The sequence below is a fragment of the Barbus barbus genome (assembly GCF_936440315.1).
Source record: "Barbus barbus genome assembly, chromosome: 24".
Lineage (NCBI taxonomy): Eukaryota > Metazoa > Chordata > Actinopteri > Cypriniformes > Cyprinidae > Barbus > Barbus barbus.
The window spans coordinates 22146304-22168404 of record NC_136752.1 but is presented as its reverse complement, the minus strand read 5'-3'; the positions used below and the strand labels follow the sequence as shown (position 1 = coordinate 22168404).

At 37.4% G+C, this 22101-nt stretch overlaps 2 protein-coding genes and 1 pseudogene across 5 annotated transcripts in view; 1 reads left to right on the top strand and 2 right to left on the bottom strand.

The window, feature by feature from the left end:
* Positions 1-115: 115 nt before the first annotated feature.
* LOC306843702 (epoxide hydrolase 1-like) lies at positions 116-3835 on the bottom strand (annotated as a pseudogene). Its single transcript has 8 exons — positions 3655-3835; positions 3154-3334; positions 2067-2285; positions 1851-1969; positions 976-1190; positions 732-840; positions 530-652; positions 116-326 (listed from the first exon to the last, which is right to left on the bottom strand). The product of its transcript is annotated as an epoxide hydrolase 1-like (transcript).
* A 1609-nt stretch (positions 3836-5444) lies between these two features.
* Positions 5445-6523, bottom strand: srp9 (signal recognition particle 9). The gene is made up of 3 exons (XM_079375856.1): positions 6368-6523; positions 6057-6125; positions 5445-5981 (listed from the first exon to the last, which is right to left on the bottom strand). The coding sequence occupies exons 1-3, from the start codon at positions 6437-6439 to the stop codon at positions 5862-5864; spliced, it is 261 nt and encodes an 86-aa protein (XP_079231982.1). The 5' UTR covers positions 6440-6523; the 3' UTR covers positions 5445-5861.
* A 1397-nt stretch (positions 6524-7920) lies between these two features.
* The window catches only part of enah (ENAH actin regulator), a 90374-nt gene continuing 76193 nt past the window's right edge, over positions 7921-22101 (top strand). For 2 of the 3 annotated variants that reach the window (XM_079375547.1, XM_079375546.1), the window contains exon 1: positions 7927-8244. Coding sequence is in view for 2 of the 3 variants with exons in the window: in XM_079375546.1 (XP_079231672.1) it covers positions 8240-8244 (5 nt within the window). In the remaining variant the exon portion in view is untranslated. Of the gene's footprint in view, positions 8245-22101 lie in introns of all 3 variants that reach the window. The other variant, XM_079375549.1, reaches the window with a different exon arrangement.

Here is a 22101-nt window from a genome sequence, read left to right as displayed (position 1 = left end):
TGGTCCAGGGGTTGTTTTTCTACTTCATGGTCATCTGTTTAGATGCATTTATCTATGCATCTAAACATTGAGTTCCATTAGTCCCATGAATATGCATAAAAGGACATAGAGCAGTTTATTCCTTCTTTCTCTTTTCCACAATCTTGACAAAGTTCTGAACATCCTCTGCCAGTAACTGTGGCTCCTCCATAGCAGCAAAATGGCCCCCGCGAGCCATGGGAGTGTAAGTCTTGAGATTATGGTATTTCTGTGTCACCCACAATTTAGGGGAATGCTTCACCTCATTAAGGAAAGAGGCCACACCGGTCGGAACGTAAACCGGAAGCCTATTGGGAAAAGAGAGACATGGCATACTAATTTAATGATTTTTGGTTTTTAAATTTTATTTTTTACTTCAGAAGTTTCTTTCAAAAACATCAAAAAATGTTGCCAACCCCAGACAGTAGTGTTCATATTTACACAGTCCAAATTTCTGTGAACAGAAAATACAGCTTCATGTACTGTAAGTCAAAGACTGTAGTTCTCTTACTTTGCATGGGGCTGGTTCAGGCCTTTGCCGAAGTTCTCCTTGTAGAAACGCATGGAGGATATAATGCACCTAGAGGTCCAGTAGATCATCACATTTGTCAGAAGATCATCAAGAGAATACTTCCTGTTGGGGAATTGACAGACTATTTAACTAAACATACATTTCACCAACCTATAATAAAGCTGAACTCAAATATGACTACCTCTCCAGGCCACCATCCTCAAGTTTCTTAAACTCAGGATCAGTCCAGGTTGAAAATTTCTCCAAAATGTAGGCAGCCAAACCAACGGGAGAGTCATTCAATCCACGGCCTGTGCAACACAGTCAAGCTTCAAATCAAAGTCTGTTGGTCAATAACACCAAATATATAATCTATTGGACCAGTATCACAACAGATTCTTATGTGGAGTCTATTGCAGTACTTATTTCACTAATATGTCTCTCACCTGCGGTGTCGGGTTTAGTGGCCTGTATGTGCATGTATCCAGACTCCTTTATGGCATCTATTACAAGCTTTTCCATAGTGGGGAAAAGGCGTTTCACATCATGCTCGGTGAAGCCAAAGAGTTTGGGGAATCGGCGACCAAAAAGTATAGATAATATCATGACAAGGCCTGCTTTTCCTGGAGGAGCAAAGTTAATGTGGAGGCCTTTCACAGCACTGAGGAGAACAAAGATGAACAACAAAAATCAATTCTTTAAAACTTTCAAGTACTTGAAATTTGTTTATTTCTATACACATTAACTTCCTTTAATATATCTGACAATTTACTTTTAGCTGAGGATTTCAATGTGATGAAATACTTGAATACAGTGGGTCTAAACCAAGAGGGGCCCAATAACTCTTAAAATTAAGTATAGCTATTTTAAAAATTTTAAAATGCTTAAAAACTAACTAAATGATTAGGATGTATAACAATTACATTGAGTATTTTATAAGTACCAAAAGTAAATCTCATGCATTCAATAGATGCAGCATCTGTATTAATGGTAAATTTGTTGAAATTAGTCTTTTCTTTTCCATTTAAAATTATGTAAAACTCACATACAAGATACTTCAGTACTGTGCGATTATAGCACCCTCATAAATTGAATAAAAATATACAAGACAAAGTCACACCTGCAAATGTGTTGTATCTTCCTTATTCATCATTTTGTAGAAGTAGAGTTAAACATTTTTTGAATTTCAGAATTTTTTGTAGAAAAGCCACGAAGCTATTTTGCACTAAATTGAATTGAATGCATCTAATGTTGTAATTACTTTTCAATTTGTAAATGTGAACTTCAATTGTTTTGGATAAACCACTGCTTTTATACATACTTGGGCTCCAGCTGTGAGCCCCAGTGAGCCCCAGTCTCCTCCCTGAACATAGTACTGGTTAAAACCTAGCCTCTTCATCAGTTTATTGAATATGTGTGCTGCACATACACCGTCAAAACCGGTGCCAAAAAATGCAAAACAGAGAAGATATTTAACAGACTAATCTACATGTGTTTGAAATAAAATATCTGTTGGGTTGGGTTGTTTGCCCTTTACCTTTCTTACGTGGAGCCTCTGAGAAACCATAACCAGGTATCGAGGGACAGATGACTTCGAAGGTTATGTCATCAGGACTGGATGGCTCCGTAAGCAGGGGGATGATACCATAAAACTCATAGAAGGAGCCTGGCCATCCATGTACCATCATCAGAGGCACAGCACGGGTTCCGTCAGCCAGGTTCTTTGGTTTCACATGAACATAGTGAATATCAATACCTTTTGTTATAGAGGACAACACAACACAACAAAAATTAACTCAGTTGTGGAGTATAAAATATGTGAAAAATATAAGCATCTTCTTGTGAAAAATTTAGTTTTTAAAGGTATAATTCACCCAAAAATAAACAAATCCAAATGACTCCAGTTAATCAATTAATGTCTTGTAGTGAAAAATTGTGTTTCTAAGAAACAAATTCATCAAGATGTTTTTAACTTCAAAGTCATTCCTTCTGTCTAAAATATGAGTCAACTATTCATAATACTGCTGTCTTGTCTGAATCAGAAGAGAAATATGCACAAGCACTGTTTACAAGAACAAAGACAGTCCAAAAACTGCTCTAAACAAATATGTCTGTAAATTTTGATGCGAGGGAACAACAGGGGATGGACTTTTTCCACTGAAGGAAGCATTATTATTGATTTTGGACTAGTATTTTGGACTGGGACTGGGATTATGGATGATTTAAAGTAAAAAAATGAATGAATTAAACTTAATTTTAAACTTGGATGTTAATTGATGGACTGGAGTCATGTGGATTATTGTGATGTTTTTATCAGCTATTTGAACTTTCATTCTGACGGCACCCATTCACAGCAGAGCATCTATTTATAAACAAGTGATGTAATGCTGAATAGCTCCAAAACATTTTAAATGAAGAAACAAACTCATCAACATATTGGATGGCCTGAGGATGAGTCAATTTTGAATTTTTGGGTGAACTATTCCTTTAAAGTGCATTTACCGTTGCTCTGTGAGATTCTGCATGATGTACATGAAATCTGCATGAAATTTTGCAAACCTTCGCTAAAAATTTTGCTATTGCGACCACACCTTTACTATAGCTGTTTACTAGTCAGGGATCACCTTCGATTTTGGTTTTGAAATTAGGGTATTTGTTCATTTTATCCACTTGTTTCCTCCAGTTAAAATCATTCCTCCAATAAGACACAACCTTCTCAAGGTATTTGGAGTTGAAGCCATAGTTAAACTGACTGTCTTCAAGAGAAGGAAAGGAGCGGGTCTGATCTAGCCTGCAGTGCAGATCCTAAGGAATATAAAGAAGCTTTTGCCACAGACAAAATACACACCAAAACATTTTTCCAGTGAAACGAATATATACATACATAGTCGCCTATATTATATATTGTGTATTTTTTATTTTTTTGCTGCTTTGTACATTGGTTATTGGCTATTTCTTGTCATTTTGTTTTATTACCTGTGTCCTGTCCTGTTACTGTCTTTCTGTTGCACTGTGGAGCTTCTGTCACTACAACAAATTCCTTGTATGTGTAAACATACTTGGCCAATAAAGCTCATTCTGATTCTGATATGAAATTTTAGTCTAATGGTGACATCAGGATTTACCTCAATCTCTTCCGAAGTTGTCTCAACTTTAAAAGGACGTATACTGTCATCCTCGGGTCCTTGGGGACAAGCTCCCACACCCCACCACCCATCCTGAGCTTTCAGGACACTCTCTCTTCTTCAGGAATACCAGAGCTAGCACCGCTCCGAGCCCCAATGCCACTGTCAACTCTTTGTACATGGTTTAGGGCCCTGGAATGGAGCAAATGAAGTAAGCTGAAGTGTCTTTCTCAAGGGAGAAATGCCAATAGTTAGCACATGGATCACCCCTCGCAGAGATTGAACCTGCAGCCATTCATTCATACAACCACTAGGCAAGGTGCTTTTAATGCATGCGTGCAATAAAATGGGGCCAAGGTTTACATTCAAGGCACAACATTCCCAACACTGGGACAAAGCTCTGTGGTTACAACATTTGGTGCACAATGCATGACAAAGCTCTTCTCTGTCTAACGTAACTCCCAATGCACAGGTAATACCCCATAAACAGGAATGTCAGAATGTGGGCTATTCTTCTAATTATGAATTATTCTCAAAAATATCAGACATAACCTCTTCTGACATGACTTCCTGTACAAACAAATTATATAAACTGATTTTAATCTAAGAGGCTAAATAATTTAAGTGGAAATCTAGCAAGACTAAGCAACTCTTTTACAGTCTTTTTCTTGAAAGAAAAAAAAAAGCCACCAAGTTGATAACATGACCAGCAGAGAAATGACTTATATTTACGTAAATAAATGTATCATTGCACGAGAAAGTTTTTGCATAACCAGTGATTTGAAAATCATACATGTATAGATCGAGTTATAGCAACAACAACCGATTGATATGCTGTTGCTTTAGATTAATATTAACTAACCAGCTAAATTTTGCAAATACGTCATGATTAATAACACCAGACATGAAGCACACTCACCTCAATAAGTAGCAAAGTAATGCTGAGATCGTTTATCACCAAGACGCAGTAACTTCACCCCAGTGCACCACGGGAAATGTAGTCACAATGCAATCAGGCGCTGAGCACGCTCCCTTTCATTGTGGACAACAGTAAAACGGACATGCCGGTAATTATGTTATGTAAAATGGGTTTACTTCTTTCAGACAATAGTCGTGGCTTTATTGTAGTGCAAAATAAATGCTCGCCACACAAAGGTTTTCACATTTCACAATGTTGCATTGTGATAGTAGTTAGCTAACAACATTTTGCAATAAAACGTTCTATAAAAGATTAAAATGTAACCAAAATAAAACATTTTGAAAAACATAACTTCACTTAAGTAATGTGTGAAAATTCGTATTATTTAGGCTTGGTGTATGGTCAAATCTGAATTGGGTGCTGACTGGAGCAGACTGACAGGTTTTCTGAGGTAAATCACTTATGTCTTGTATTAAACTAACCCAGCTGAACATATTGCGGCTGTACATGCTGACAAGTTTATTGTCTGGTCTGGGTTTTAGAGTTAGGGGTTTGAAACATGACAGAAGCTACTGGTAGCAAGTCATCCTAAACAGGTAGGCCAGATTTTCTGTTAACAGCACATCACATCTTTTCAACCACCACAGAAGTTTCAGGATTAAATAGTTCAAAAACTAGTTTACAATTTTGAAATCTAGCTTGTCAGTTTTATAACCACTAAAACTATGCCTGTTCACAACTGTTCTTGATCTTGTGTTTCAGTCAGAAGTGTATTGTTATATATTGAAAATCCCAAATGAACAGAAAAATTGGCTTTTTAAATTACATTTAAAAGCACTCGTTAAATGTTAGTTAAAAAGTTAAATGAAATAATGGGGGGAAAAAATACATTTATTTAGGTTCATTGTACATCATGCGTAAATATACAAACTTCAGGACTGAGATTTTACTGTAATTAAGAAGATCCTGTTTCAAAATGTATTCCCTTGATGTTGTCGCAATTAAAACTTGCTTTCTCCAAACATATTAAATAGGCAGACCAAATGAAACCAGGGGTATAATCATTACAATGTTGTCCGACCTCCAAACAGGAACACAAAAATCAGCCTCTTGTAGGATGCTCTTGCTGCTTGCTCTCCAAAAGAGCATAATGTTGAACCTTTTCAGTATACAGTCAATAAACATCAACCAGACATCATCTTCATGCTCCTGTAGATCCATTTCTCTTCATTGTCAGTCAGATTGAGTAACAAACAACTGTCCAATCCCAACAGTTCCTTTGATTGATTCAGTCAGTTTCCATGGCTCCACTGTGGGACTCTTTGGAGACCATTAATCTCATCAACTTCCCATGCAGCTTCTCGATCTTCCTTACATCTTGGGCCTGGTCAGTTTTGTACTGCAGACACTGAAAGAAAACTGTATATAACATCCACACAAGACCACAAACAAAACAGTCTTCTTGCAAGGGCTCTAAACTCACCACAGCATCATCTGTGACTTTCATACAGAGATTTCCATCACAGTGTCGATACTTCAGAACCACTCGGACCTGAATAAACAACATTAACATGAGTCACAGTGCATCAGTGCATTTCAGGCTTGAATACTGCAGCCTTTCTATCTTAAATTTAGACGCATATATACAACATATAAGTTACATGATATTATATTTCCTACGACATATCGAATAAAATTCCACAACTTTAATAAGTTGCTCTTTTACTGTAAAATGTGAACATGAGCTGTGCTTGTAGCCAGTAGCCTGAAACTAAGAGGTTGTTTATTAATTACCTTCATCGGATCCGTCAAATAAAGTTTTTCTGCAGCTCGCGCAAACTCTTCCCACGTCTGATAATAAGGCATGATGTAATAAACACTAAATATATGGTATTTTATTAGTTGTTTTAGCGGTGTAGCAAAATACAGCTGTTTCAAGCAAAACCCAGGTGGCATAAAATATGGCCACCTTTAGTCGATGAAAACGCACTCTGATTGGTCGGCAGCTGAACGCGCCAATAGAAAACGTGCACACTGATGCGTACACACTACGTAGGGTACGTGTCGGATTTAAGGATCGTGATTGGTTCATAGGAATAGAATGCTCGTGTGGAATGAAAACATGTGGGAAGAGGGGCGGAGCTTAGTGGCCAGGTTGTCATGTGGTACTTGTTACATTTTGCAGCGCATTTGTTACATTTGTGATGACTGTATTTAAAATACTTTTATAGTAATTGCTAAATTTGAGTTCAGTAGTTAAGCTAGTTACATATCCATTAGAATAACAGATTTTAAACGCGTACACGTTCTAGTTACACATGCATCCAGTAAGACTCGAAACGTCCTGCGATATGAATGCGGCTCAGAAGATGCTTTTCGGGGCTTTTTGAGCCCCAGTGCGCTCCCTGCTGGTACACAACTTTTCTGTCTCGTCCTATCCAAATGCTACTAGCTACCAACTTTCCCGTAAATGTCCAGTGAAAGACTGCTAAACTGACGTGTATTTTAAAAAGTCATAGAAGAGGAATATTATATATAAGAACTGTTATACATTGTATAATATTTCTCTTAAGCAATATATTGGCAAATTGTTAATGTGTTTAAAAAAAACTGACTTGAAACATGAGCGTTTTAAAAAGATGTACATTACACCTAGAATTCATAACTTTAAACATTGTATTAACCACTAAATATTGTCTAAAAAGCATTTCGCATGACATACAAGGGTCCTGAGACTACAGCACGAGTAATTTTTTATTCAAATAAGCATATAATAAACTCTGCAAGAGTGCACCAGTAGATGGCAGTGCAGACTTTTGCAAAGTTGCATTGCATTGCACAAAATTTTGAAATTGAATTCCAAATTATATCCCTTTTATTTTGCCTTCAGTTATATACCCCAAGCCACATATTTATTCCCATGTGAGTACCACAGTTCAGAATCGGAGATGCATGAGTGACAGTAATAGTTGATCTAGTAATTGAGATGTGTGAAGTCACACAGTTTGAACACTTGTGATGAACCATCAGATCCCTTACCTCTGCCATCAAAGCGAGCAGATCATAGTCAGATGACATACACTTGTCAAGCATTTTAATATGGTGAAGGCTTGAATAAATATTACCAAATGCGCTATCAAATATATTATTTTGTTGGAAAAACGATACTGGCATTTATATATGTTAATAATAAGCTAATACTGACTTAGCGTAGATTGATTTATTGATTTCCATTTTACTTATCAAGAATTTTTGTATTCTTGTACAAAAATTACACATCTAAACTAGCGTACGGGGGCGTGGCCTGTGCGTCTCTTGCGTGTTGACGTAGCCCAGTAAAGCTCAGCGTCGCTGCTGTGGCTGTAGAAGGGGATCCCAGCGGCACGTTGCCGCTATTAGAAGATCAGGCGCTTGCAAGACCAAACAGAGAATTACATTCTCACTTACATTTTTTTTTGCGCTGCAGCATCCACATAAGCGGTGCAATGCGGTAGATCATGTAGACCGAGTTATTTTTTTATTTACTTTAATTTTTATTTTTTTACTTTGCGGAATACAAACTATCTCTGTTCCTGCGGCGTCTCATTCATATCTTTTGTGATCAAGTGCGAACTTTGTAAACTCTCTGAAATTATATAACGCCGAACATATAGCGCGGAAATCACCATGAGGTAAGAAAAATCTCGTTTAATTTCGGCCCACAGGGAATCAAGATTATGATACATGGAGAGAGAGCTGAAAATTTTGTTAGTGCGCTATTTGCGCATTGCCTATAAATAATTCATAAACAAACAGTTGTTTTAAATAATGATGTAGATTGTCTTCGCATTAGTCCTTGAATTGATAATATTGTTAAAATGAAATTGACCAATTAGTAAAATCAGGTTAAGGTCTGCTTCATACTTGCATTATACTTCATATGGGGTGTGAGGAAAAGACGTGCATACATCTATGTGCATTTCAATTTGAACAATAATGTAAATAGGCAAGTGTTGCAATGCACTAAACTCGAGAAATCCTGTTTTGTTTAGGATTCATTATATAAGCATATTTGACTGCATGTGACAACTTTGTCACTTTTGTTCATGTTTTAACACATTGTGTTCATTTCATATGATGATGCCATTTCTAATCAGTCTTCCTCCCCTTCTGTTATTAGATTGAAATATAGCTGTTTTTTTCAAATTCGGTGACTGTTGGCTTTCATTTTTTTATACACTAAAATGCACTAGACTCTTTGCTAATAACTGGTTGATTCAATATTGGATTCATTGCATTACATTGTATTATAGGCATATTCCAAGTGTCTGGTGATCTTGTGAGAGCATGTGTTAAAATGTTCAAGCCTTGCTTTGATTATCAGAATCACTAAGTATTTCCTCCCACACTCCCACTGAAGACACATGAAGAAAGAGCCAGCTGTTGGCAGCCTTCAGCAGAAACGGGCTGGCCTTAAAGCAGAGTTCGGATGATGTGACATAACCTTCCCCTTAGGTTTAGATTAATCTCTTGTGTATTATTTGGCCTGTCTTCCCACAAACCGTGGTGTTGCATAGTAAAGCACCTCAGATGTACGTGGGTTGCCTCTTGTGTCAAAAACAGGATTGTCTCTCACTCGGGAGGGTGATTGAGCGGAGGCGAATGTTCATGTTTGTTAGCCATAACAGGTGTGGTTTGTGTGATTTTTAGAGCCAGGCTGTTCCCTCTTTACTCATCGCGAGCATGTGTTGGGAAGTGTCGAGCTTTTAACCGTGTGACACGACCGTAGTTTATTATGTGTGTAAGGAAGGAACCTGATATAATTGACAACCTTTCTGTGAATCAAATCCATTGCTTAGTTTGGATTCAGTTTTTTAAAAAAAATTTCACAACCAGTCAAATGTTTGGACACTTTGTGGTCTTAAAAAAAAAGTGCTTACCCATGCATTAGCTATTTTACTAAATGAATTTAATTTTAGTTTTTACCTTTTTGATTTGTACTATTATTGAATGAAAAGTAACAAGTGACCATCATAAGAACTCTTTCAATGCTGTTAAAAAGCATAATTTCCATCTTGTTCGTTAATAGGTGATTTCACTTTTTTCCTTAAATGTGGAAAAAGTGGTAGTAAAGAACGAGTTGGATGTCCAAACTTGTGACTGGTAATGTATATTTGAGGCTAGTAACTAACTTTAATCAACCACCTGAAAGGCTTGTTCCAAATTTTCCAAAATTCCAGGAAGGCTTGGTCAGTAACACTGCTGTCTGGTTCATAGATCATGAAAGTGCCTTTCAAGTTACAGATAACCTTGCTGAATGCACTTGAATAATGTGGATCATGTGTTTTCATTAGTGCATGTTAACTGAAGTCGATCAGAATCACCTCAACTTTTGTCTTGAGCACTTTTGTATCTTTTCAGACTGTTTAAACAAATTCAAATCAGTCTGCTCTGATCTTGAGGCCCAATCAGGGCTTTGTAAAGGTGAAAGTGTCTGTATGAATTCATCAGTATGCTCATGCTGTATCTATCTGCCATAAGAAAGGACTCAAGCCCCCTCAGAATATTCATGTCTAATCAGAATAGAATAATATGTGAGCACAATCGTATTGAAGGGGCCATTTAAAATGTTCTCTTCCTTTTCTTCTTATGTAATTACTCTCTTTGGTCCCTGTCACCCATTATATTTTCCATTTCATCTCTCATTTAGATATAGAGCTCTCTGTGAAAGTTCTTTATCTTTGACGTCAGTGGCTCAGACTCATCCTGTTGCGCTCCACGCTTACCACAGTCCCACGTTGTTACTAGAGGAATTTAGATAAAGCAAAAGCAATCAAGAATGCATTTAATCATAGTGGATTACCACTGATTTGGACTTTGTTTAAAGCGAGTTCGTAATGTCATTGAATATCTATTCTTGGATTGTACCAAAGCAGGTTTGGATTGACATCATTTTCTTACTATAATGGACTAAGTTTCATTACATGCAGTGTTGCACACACAAAGTATGTATTGCATTATACTTGCTTAGATTATGTTTGTGTAATGCCACGCAGATTGATTTGAGCAGTGTTGCTGAATGCAATTTTCCCCTTGATTGTCACAAAATGCCTCTCAAATGGAACATTAACATGTAATTTCCATTATTATTCAGGCAACATGTAACCGTGATGGCACATTTGCAGGGAATATTAAAAATAATAGATGACAGTATAATTTCCCCCAACACTCATTGTTAGTCAATGAGACACTGAAGCACATTTTTAGCCCACAGTCACCTTGAAACTTTTCAAGGGCTGTAACAGATGAAACTTGCTTTTGGGTAGACAGATGAGCATCGAATCAGGTGGTGTATTATCATTGTCTTAGCTTGATCGGCATTTTAGGAACAGTATTTTTTAATCTAGTTCCGTCTCCATCATAGACATCTGTTGCATAGTCTGTTGCTATCAGACACGACTAGTCATAAAATGTTTGTGACCCCCTTCCTTGAGTTTGGAGGGAAAAAAAGCCTTTTAGCTCCAGATGTGAATGTGAAATCTAACAGTCTGTGTTATGGCTTTGTAGGTCCCTTATGAACAAATCGCTCCATTTGAGTAGTCTTCACAAATCCTTTATCGTTGCTGCTCTTCTAAATTCAGTCGCTTTGGGAGTTCATTTATTTTTGCTAGGGATGATCACACCTGCTATCATGGCTCTCTCAAGTTGAGTGATTCTGATTGCCTCTTATGTCCGTGCCGTCTCCCAGATTTTTTTTCTTTTTCTTTCTAATTTGACTTGGCAGTTGAGAATCATTGCAAACTTGATTGTCATAAAGTTCAAAATCTAAACTGCATAAATTGTCTGATTTGTTGAAATATTGCAAAACTTGATAGACTTTGTCAATGAATTAAAAAATATATATTATAATTGACTTATAAATGAGTTACTGACTTATTTTCTCCTTTGTTTCTTCACGACAGCCTAAATTGCATTACATTGTTCTTAATTTATGCGATCTCAAAGTTTAGAACACAAAGCATGGTAAAAATAAGTTTCCACTGAAACTCTTCTTGCACACTACTTGTGTGGTCACTGTGGACTGTAACCTGTTAATATGGGCACCGAAATAAATATGTGCTGCTTCTGTGTGTGGTGCGTACCCAAAGTTCCTCTTCTCTATGCACCTGGCTGACTCTACACAAGTGTTGAGAGGTAGCAGAAATCTATCTACCATATGTTTAGTTTTACTTGGGTTTATTTTGCTTACATTTCTTCCTTTGTTTTGCATTCTGTAGTACTTACAGTGAGCACCTGTTCATAGTCTATCTAAGCACCGACCATTGAGCTATTATTTTGAAATTTTCATTGGAAAAAGGCTTTAGATTTTGCCCATAGCTTTTTGTCCATAGCACTCTTGAGTCTGGCCATGAAATGCATTTTCTTCAGTATTTATAGTGCCTTAGATGCCTTCATCTTAATCAATGCATGTCATCAAGGGATTAAGAATGATTTTCTAGAAAGTCTAGATGCTATTTACACATCTCAGAAAGGCTAATAGTGATATATCTTTAGGGGATAAAAGACAATGTGTCTTTCAGTCAGAAATTATGCAGAAATGCTTTATTTAACCATTGCATTATTTCCCCTTTAACTAGCTGCATATTCTGCATCAACCACAATTTGTTCTCTTTATGAGGACAGCTCATGAATGTACTTTTGTTGTTGTTGTTGTTCTGGGCACCCTTTTTTCTAAATTAACATCATAAACTAGAAGAATAAGTCTAATTTTAGTGCATTGCTTTTGTATGATGCATTTCAACTGACATCGTATTTTTCAATTAAAGTTCTAAAATTTCACTTTGGAAAACTATTTATGGTAACTGACACATGACCAGTGCTTATGTCTCATGAGCATGGAAATTGGCAGTTATCAGTTTTACATGTGCCAAGTCTGTTGGATTGATTAACAAGAAAATAGCAGAAGCATGTTCGGAAGGCATAACTAGCATTGCTTATTCGTGATCCCCTTCTCCAAACATTATGCATTGATGCCTTGGGGCCCTTCTGTACTTCTTATGAAAGGAACAATGCAACAGTTTTCCACGTCTTGGTGGTTGAATTGCAATCAATCAGCATCCATTAATCAACAGCTCTGAAATTTATGTTGGGCCTGTTGTTGTTTTGTTTTTTTTACTTCAGGCAAGGAAATTATGTGTGAAAAATGGGACTAAAAAACCTTGCAGGCCTCAACCATTAATACCATGAAGTTCTCACCTTCATTTAACTGTACTCTAGGCAAGCATGGACAGACTTGAAGTAGCAGCACCAACGTCTAACACAGACTGTTGGCACTCAACCGAGCCCCTTGAGGAACCAGGCCTTTCGTTTTGGACGCCTTCACGACTGGAGAGCGTGTGTGGTGCTCATCACTCTCTGTGGCCTTCTGGCTGCATCCCTATCTACAACCTGCTTGGATTTTTCTGCAAGATGGACTAACGATTCTCCTCTAAGTGAAGCCGACCAACAAGAATCCCCAATGTCTGCATTCCGTTCAAAATCTCTGTGCCAATATTAAGGCCTTTTCACTTCAAACAGATAACAGCATCTGAATTAAAGATGAGATGTGTTGTGTGTGTGTGTGTGTGTGTGTGTGTGGGTGCATTCGGTTTAGAAATCTGGCCAGCATCCCTCATCTTGTTTTCAAGATGGCATGCTATGCAGCACAACAGCAAGCGACGGATTTGTTACTGTCGTCCAACAGCCTCCTTTCTACCCCCGTTCCTCTGTGTTTGTGAAGCTGTTCCTGTAGCTGGAACCGCTGTTCGGCAGGCACTCTCTTTAGGCTGCTGTCGCTATAAAAGGACACTTTTTCGATGTGAAGTTTGGGTTTGTAAGAAGCTTAAGGGGCAGCGTGTGGTGCTTTCATTTCGCCATGCGGAGGAGGACATGGATAATTACTCTAATGTGTAGAGTGTTGAAACAGCTGTGAATGTTATCACTACACAGAATTCTGATGAGTTTGCACAGTTGTACAGCTATCTCAAAAAAAGACTTTGATAAGGACCCGTCTTTATCAGCAAAAAATAATCCTTGCTATCCCATCAAGTTTTACAAAATCCTTCCGTATTAAACATCAGCACTTTTTACACGGCTCTTTAGAGTTCTTAAATCTGATTGGTCAGTTGTGGCATTTGACAGTCAGATGTTTCCTAATATTCCCAACATCCATGGTAATAGCGAATATAACTGAAATCAACACTTCTTTCACGTTTCTCATATAACACCACAGGCTCACTCCTCATTTCCTACAAACTCTACTGACACCATCTTGCACCTCAATTATCAGTTATGGTGAAAACAATCTTAGAGGACTGTAGAATTCAAATGGATTATATTTGCCTTGAGTTGCTAACCCAATTTTATTACAAGCACGTTTCCTTCAGAAAATGTAAAAATCTAGTTACCACATGATATCCAACTAGGATGCTTTGGCAGCATTGAATGAAACTGGAATTTGTTGATGCACTGATGTGTATTAATACAAACAAAAGAATCCAAAGCTGCACGATTGACAGAAGCTTTGAAGGTTGAGAGGCAATCGGTCTGCATTCCTTGTCGCCAGGCCCCCGATGCCCTACATAATGTAGTGCCCTGCTATTGTGAATAAAACATCTCCCTTTTGTGTGTGCAACAATAGAGCTCGACCCTGAAACTGGATTGTTGGACACTGGCTGTAAAACCTTCTCTGGCTTTTGTGGCCATTTAACAAAACAGTCCTGAGCCTGGAGTGGAGGACTCATCAAACTGAACTTCTGGATTCTGAAGTGTTTATCAAAAACACTAAAAACCGCCTGAAAATTTTGCCAAATTTGGGGATGAGATACTGTTATATCCCACTTTGCAACTTGGCAAAAATTGCCTACTTGAACAAGCACAAGAGTTCTTTCTTTATGCATAGTTGGCTCTAATACTTGCTTTTTTCTATGCACTTTTTTCTCGTATTTGAATGTTTCATTAATGTCAGCGTGTTTCTTTAATCCCTCTTTGCTGCCTTTTATCAATAAAAGTTTGAATGTAAAGGATACATCTGCGTTCCCTATTTAATATGCCACCGCTAAGACGCTTCACGTGATCTTTCAACCTGTATGCCAAGCAGCGGCTCCGTGTCATTCCATGTGCTGCTAAAAGATCTGTAAACACAGCCCTAATCCAGCTGCACGAATGAATCCAGCATCCCGTCTGCCCACCTCAAGCTGTGCCATTCACAGCACACAAGCCAAGAGCCAATCCCTGAACCAAAAAACAGCATCACCCATGTCCTAATCAGAATCACTGTGCTAATGGCACTGCCTGCTTATGTAAGCAGTGATTCAAAATGTCTTTTTTTTTTTTTTTTTTTTCAATGAAAGTTTGAGCTTCTTCAAGGTGTCACAAGTTCAAAAGTGGGATGGCTGATATGGCATGAGATTTGTGAGAGGCTTTTGTGGGGTAAATTATCTTTGGAATTATTATCTTTATTATTGGTGTGTCTCAGTGTGTATGTTATCACTGTGAAATTGTTGACTAGAAGGTTTGACCTTTATGATATAAGATCTCTCTTTCCATGATACTTAAACCATTATCTTCAGGAATGATTTGTTTTTGCTGTGCTCCAGTACTGTAATTTGAGATTTTTTTTTTTTTCCATTTCAGCACTTTTCTACAAAATGGGTGTTGCAAGGACATTGTGTATTAAGAAATGTTGGTTCCACTTGAAGCTGGCATCAGATCATCTCTGGATGTGCTTTAAACCATTTTGTCTTGATATTGATTCTTGTCTTCAGAGAAAATATGAAGTATTTGTCTCTGTATTGTTTTATTACTTGTTTGAATCTTAAATGGGGAAAAAACAATTTGATAATAAATAATAAATAAGTTTCACTTTACACAGATTTGCTTAACTAATTTTCTTTTAAAGAATTTCAACTGGACAAAAAAATCAAATCTGATTAAGAAAATCAAGATTACGTTTTTTGAATTCATTGTTCATGGCTACAGCCATTTCTTCCGCCAAAATCTGATGTCCTTTCCTCCCAAATGTTTTTTCTTTTGTGCATGCTGGTTATCTTTAGTGAAGTGTTACTTTTAGTACATCAGATAAATGTGTATTATTATTGTCTCTGAATTGTTTTATGTAAGTTTCCGCATAATGAATAGAACAGCCAGTACCTTTTGTTGCCCTTTCTGAGGAGTAGCTTTAGTGTTGCTCTTTAACAGTAAGTGTGGAGAATTATGTATGGACCATTTAATTTTCTACATGGATACACACAGTGTCCTGTGGTTGACCAGTGGACAGAAACAAGCACATGTCAGCCCTGGGCTTAAAGACCCTTATTTCAACAGATGTTGTGACTGAGAAACACAAGGCTTTGCGGAGGTTGATGGAGTAGTGTTTGTGCCTTTCTGCAAAGGCAGGATAAAGAATACATGTGCGGAATATTTTTTGGGAGGGTTATCTAGTTTTGTAATTGACTTTCCTGGTCCATGCTTTTTCTTCTTATCTTTGGGGTTCAATAAAACATCAATTCTTTCATCCATGCAGTGCATGGCATCTCTTTTATGAGTGCATTTCTAATTTAGAATTTCACAAAGTCCTCGCCCTTTTCCAACCCCTTTTGCCCCTATTGGCCTATGGTTGGGGATCTCTCAGTGTGCATATACTGAACAGGTGGTCTCTATGTTGACCCATCTGTTCGAGAGAGAGCAGCTGTCCTGCAGACGTCGTCTTTATTACCTCCTGAGTGTTTTTCTTCTTGCTGCTTTCCTGTAGTCTGTGGGTTATGTTACGTTACTTCTGGTATTGGGATTTCTGAACTTTTTCCTCATTTATTGTTCCAGGGTTTGGGTGTGTGCTGAGGTTAGTGCCACATACTCTGCATCTGCCTTATCTACTACTTCTAACAGAGGGGCATGTTCACATATACTCCACCCCTTCAAGGTGCATCCCTTCCTCTTTAAGGTGCACCATTCTGAGGTTAAAAAAAGAGAGCCTATGTAGCTTACATGATATTTCATAAATTGGGAAAATCTCATGTCACATTTTTTGTTGCCAAGAAATACAAAAAAATTTGTATTAAGACATTTTTTTTTTTTTTTTTTTCCTGCAATTCCATTACCGTTTTATATATATATATATATATATATATATATATATATATATATATATATATATATATATATATATATATATATATATATATATATATATATATATATACAAAATAGTGAGAGCGAGAGAAACGGTTTCAACAACATAAACAATGCACGCTTCCATAAATTCCAGTAGATTTCCACAAAGTAGATTATTTCTGATAACAAGCAAAATATTTTTGGGCTTATTGAAAATGCAAAGTCATTCTCTGCCAGCAGGAGGCGCTTTTGTAGCAGCAGAGATGGAGGTTTTTCTCGGTAACAGCTGTACGCAAAGCAGAGCTGAGCTCACAAACGCTGCTTTATCAGGCATTACATGCAAGATAAAATGAAAATCACATCAAAAATTTCCTGAAGACAAGTCAGTTTCCAGTGCTTGTTTATTCAACGAAGTCAACGCCTTTTGAAAAATCTATTCAAGGTGGTGATATTGTGGCGGCTCGCCACAAATAAGTAAATGTATGGGAAAAATATCCCAATGCACAATAACCTGAGCCCAACTTCAGTCTACTCATCACTTTTACTTTAACTGCACCATTAGCCAGACCGATAAACAAACGCAGAGCGGAAGTTAACCTCGGGTCAGGAGTGTGTGCCTGATGAAACGGTCTATGCACATATATAAAATATATGAAAGCTTTATCAGTCCTGAAAATAAGCAAAATTTCTTATATATCTCATTAAATTGGTTACCAACATTGATATGCCAGCATTGAAGGTTGTAAAACGGCTGAACATGCTTCAGCTGTCTTTTTTCTGTCTGTCTTTGTGTCAATCCCAAACACACTTGCACCAGTGGGCGAAACAGGTGAGCCTCAGTCAACATCAGACAACCGGTCCTTGCCTTTCATCAGGCCATCAACAGCAGAACCTTCTCACACCTGTTAGCCCTCCCGGAGAGGCATAATAAAGACTAACAGGGTGTCATAGACGGATGCATAGAATGATCCAGAGTATTTACCAGTACGTACTAGATGTTATTTGTCAGGTGGCCAGTATTCTGTTTTCATGATGCATTTGCTTGCACATGATCAGATTACCATTGGTTCAATTAAGATGGTCATTACAACTACCGTCACGTCATGGCTATATGTGTGCTGCTGTTTAGAGGACAGTGCAGTTTCCCTGCTCCTGTTGGCCAGTGGCAGCACATTAAAAATTTGGTGTAGATTCATTGCAGCATCCAGCCTGACCGTGTTGTGCTGTCAGAATATTAAGCAGCCCTCCTACTTCTTCTTCCCTTCTCTTCCCCCCGTCCCCCGTCCTCCCACCGGCCATGTGCTGAAAGGGCCTCTGGAGTGTTTTCGTGGCACGTGGCCAGCCCTGGAGTGAATATGTGAAGAATTTCTCTGCTTCTTTCTCTTTTCTCATTTGATCAGTGTTCTCTCCGCTGTCCACGAGGGAATACGGTGCTCAGCGCAGAGCGAAGGAAGAGCGCTAGACCTAGAGCTAAGCAGCTCGTAATTAATAGAAAGAAGTTATGATTTAAGAAGAATGAGACGGTGAAAGGGTTCCTCACATGGTCTTGACACGTTCTGCTAATCGCGCTGTTGAGATGAAAAATATCAAAGTGGTTTTGTTCAAGAAAGATATGCCAATAAGCTTTGTTCTCAATCAAAAGTAGCAACCCAAATATATGAATGGTTCTGATCATTTCCAGTGTTAGGATTTTTTTATTATTATCACTAGAGTTGGATGATATATGTAAAACAATTTCTTTTATGACCATTTAATAATTGTTTGCACCTTTTGTCATTTAGTCATTAATCAATTTTATTTTTTCTGTATTTTACTTTGATTTTGAAAACAATGAAGTACTGTTTTTCACACTTTTTTTCTAAACTAATAGTGAAAGGGAAGACAATAATAATAATGTTAAAAATGTATGCAACAATATATAGTAAAACTAACAGTTTGTTTTATAAATTTTTATAAAAAACAAAAAATGAATATATGGAAAATACTAACCAGAGGCTTTCGTTAATTGTTTTTGAGTGATGGTGCAAGAAAATATTTTTGAATTGTTCTTTTAAAATCGACAGCTGCTCTGATCTGATTAGTGGTGATGAATTTAATTTATTTGTTGGTCTGTAGTTTGGTTTGGATGAACTAGGGTGCTGAGAGATGAAGTTAACATTAGGGTTTCTGTCTTGATGACTATGAAGGAGGGAGATGGTGTATTTGTGAAGTCAATTACTATCTAAATCAATTACACTTCTTAGGGTCCGAGAAAAATGCCAAATGTGAATATGGTTGTGTTTCACTGAGGAATTTTTCTTTTCAGGTGGCTTGAAAATGCTAAGACTGCAGTCTTGCTGAAAACCCCCCAAGCGGACTCTTTGGCTGACTTGAGTCTGGGCTGACTTTAAGAGCCGTGCAGCGCACGGCGTGATTAACTACAGCTTGCCTGTTAAAGCCATAGAGTTGATGTAATAGCTCAACCTTGAGGGTGAAGTACACTTTATAATGCTTTTTTATGAAGATCAAATTCCTCACATTACTGAATATTCATCAAATAAACACCAGAGTTTGAGTGGATCAGTTGCGTTATTAATATGAGTGGCAAGATAAGCCTTCACTCTGACTTCTCATATTTTATATACTATCATCGCTATGCAGTAGACATGCATAATTGACCATATGATGAATGTAGCTCTAAACCGAGGGATGCTGTAAGATCTTGAGTGAATACAGTTCACAGCTGTCCCAGGGGACGGCAGCGGGTGTTAGCATAGGGTCAGGCTGGGGTCACATGGCCTGTGCTTCATAATTAAGGTCCTGCGGCCTTGGGATTTAATTAAGACAACTGCTGCCAGATCAGTTAGCATTATTGTCAAATGTGCATTGGATCCCACTCTGTCTTGTTTTAGTATGATCTGAATGTTTCACATGAAGGTATTTGTTTGCCGTATTGAGTGTGCTCGGGAGACGCATGGCAACAAAGGCTCTAGATTCTACACTTTTGTAGCATTTAATTTTTTACCTGAAGTCTCCTGTAAATTAGTTAAGGTTTCTTGCACCATAAGCTGTTTTACATGACTTTGGCTTGCAGTTTAAGTACTATTTAAAAGTTTGGGATTGGCAATACCTTTTTTTCTTTTAAAAGAAATTAATCATTTAATTCAGCAGGGATACATAAAAAAAAAAAAAAAAAAAAAAAGTTTGAATTTTCTGTTTATAAAAGAATGCTGAAAAATCATGGTTTCCACAAAAATATCAAGCAGCACTACGGTTTTCAACATTGATAAGTATATTGATTATTGCTTTAGAATAATTTCTAAAGGATCATGTGGCACTGAAGACAAGAGTAATAGCTGCTGAAAAATTCAACTTTGCTGTCACAAAAATATTTGTAATATATATTAAAATAGAGAAGTTATTTTAAATATTAATAATATTTCACTATTGTTTTTACTGTGTTTTTGATCAAATGAATGCAACATTGGTGAGCACAGGAAACTTTTTTTTAAAAGATTTAAAAAGTCTTCATGACCCACACCTTTTGAAAGCTGATGTGTTTGATTCCAGTTATGATTGTCATGATTACTCCAAATGTAGACTTTGTGTACCATGCCAGAACTCTTAAGTTTTTTTTTTTCTCAGTTTCTTTGTTGGTTTCTGCGTGGTTGAAGTACGCTGTGCTGCTTTTGTACACGGCATCAGTTTTTGCGCCCCATGACTGATAGCCTGAAGAGGTGGAAAGTATGCAGTGATTTTTCTTTCCTTTTTTCCATCCTCTTTGGAGTAGCCTCAGCTCACACTGATGAGCTCAACAATCCAGATCACTTAAAGTTCCAGCTCTGAGTGGAATGTGGAGACCTGCATGCATCCAGATCTCTGACTCTAGAGTTATTCTCTGAGTGAAAAATGGAGAGCAGGGGTTAAGGCAGCTTAAAAGGGAGCATGACTCATCACGCGCTGATTGCCATGTTTGGTACCGGAGCGGCTCACTCTCACCTCCATGTGGACTTGATTACCTCAGTGAAAGCAGGAGAGAGACTCAAACACATCCCTGGACTTTGAGGGGTAGTAATGAGAACATGCTTCAGAGTTTATTTTTAGGAAGATGACCGCTCTGCTTTTGTTTTAGTTGTAACTTAAACATGTAAAATCTTTCTCAAGTTAAAAAAAAAAAAAAAAGATTTTGTATGTAGTAGTCACTTAACTTTATGAACTTTTTTTTTTTTTTGTGTTGAGATTATGAAGAGGTGCTTTCATACATTTCATCTAATTAGAAAGTAGTTGAGTAGGTTTGTAGTCGGTTACGTGTTTGGTAATTAGTCAGCCAGTTTGGTTTTTGTATGTTAGTTGGTTAGTTAATTATTTAAGCTGATTTAATGAATTTTATCATGATTATTTAGGCAGTGTTGGGAGTAACGCGTTACAAAAGTAATGCATTACAGTAACGGATTACTTTTTTGCTGTAACGCAGTAGTGTAAGGCATTACTAATCAATTTTCAGTAATATTTTACTTTGTACATGTTCAGTAACGCTTGCGTTACGACACACTTTTAGCCCTAATTTATTATTTTTTTTATTTAATTTTATGTCCCTAGGGCCAGGCTTTGGGCCAATATTCACGTCATAGCTCACACGCGGACCGGTCCTCGGGCCTGTTTTAGGCTTCTCCTTATCTTTATATTTTAGACATCCATCAATTATTGATGGAAAATAAATTGCCGCACTGCTGGAAATAACATGAGTCCGTGCTGCCGCGACTGTCCAGCGGCTCGACGGTGTTTAGTGTCCCGCAGCAGCAGCGAGCGGTCAGCACAGCTGAAGAGTTCTGCATTCAAATACACACAATAAAGAAAAAGCCCAGCAAAAGTAATTACCATGAATGTGTCCGCAGGGAAATAGTAAGGATTCACCATCTCCTCGTTAGACGCGCCTTTAGAGAGAAGTGCATCTTCACGGTTTTATTTATTTCCTTAAGTAGTAATTTAAAGCTTTCTATAGATATTTATCATGTCTGTGTGGCATGTATTCGCTGTCTTTCGGTTAATTTTTGTGAAGCGCTCCTGTTCAAGATAAAAGCACGACGTTTTGTTGACATTGTGAGTGCACACAAATAAAAGTAGACCCTTTACAGTTACGAATGATGTATTACTCTTACCTTTTATGATCAAAAATGAAGTTGTTTCCATTGAAAAAATTGCAATTGATTGCGCTGGTGCCTCCATGTCCTGCGCTTTAGCTTCCACTCTCCGCACAAACTGGATGCAGCGCACATTTATCTAGGTTTAACGTTTAAACATTGTTATATGCTTGAACTGTTTTAGTATATATATATAGATAGATAGATAGATAGATATAGATATACAGATTTTATTTTAGGCAAGTTATGATGATTTGAGAAGGCTAAATTTATCAAACA

What these genes read in the sequence shown, in the direction of transcription:
- srp9 (XM_079375856.1), bottom strand. Translation starts at nt 6,439, where the DNA reads ATGCCTTATTATCAGACGTGGGAAGAGTTTGCGCGAGCTGCAGAAAAA. An exon ending in ATTTGACGGATCCGATGAAG is followed by an intron (nt 6,126 to 6,367) that starts GTAATTAATAAA and finishes TTGTTTATTCAG; the next exon opens with GTCCGAGTGGTTCTGAAGTA. An exon ending in AAGTCACAGATGATGCTGTG is followed by an intron (nt 5,982 to 6,056) that starts GTGAGTTTAGAG and finishes GTTTTCTTTCAG; the next exon opens with TGTCTGCAGTACAAAACTGA.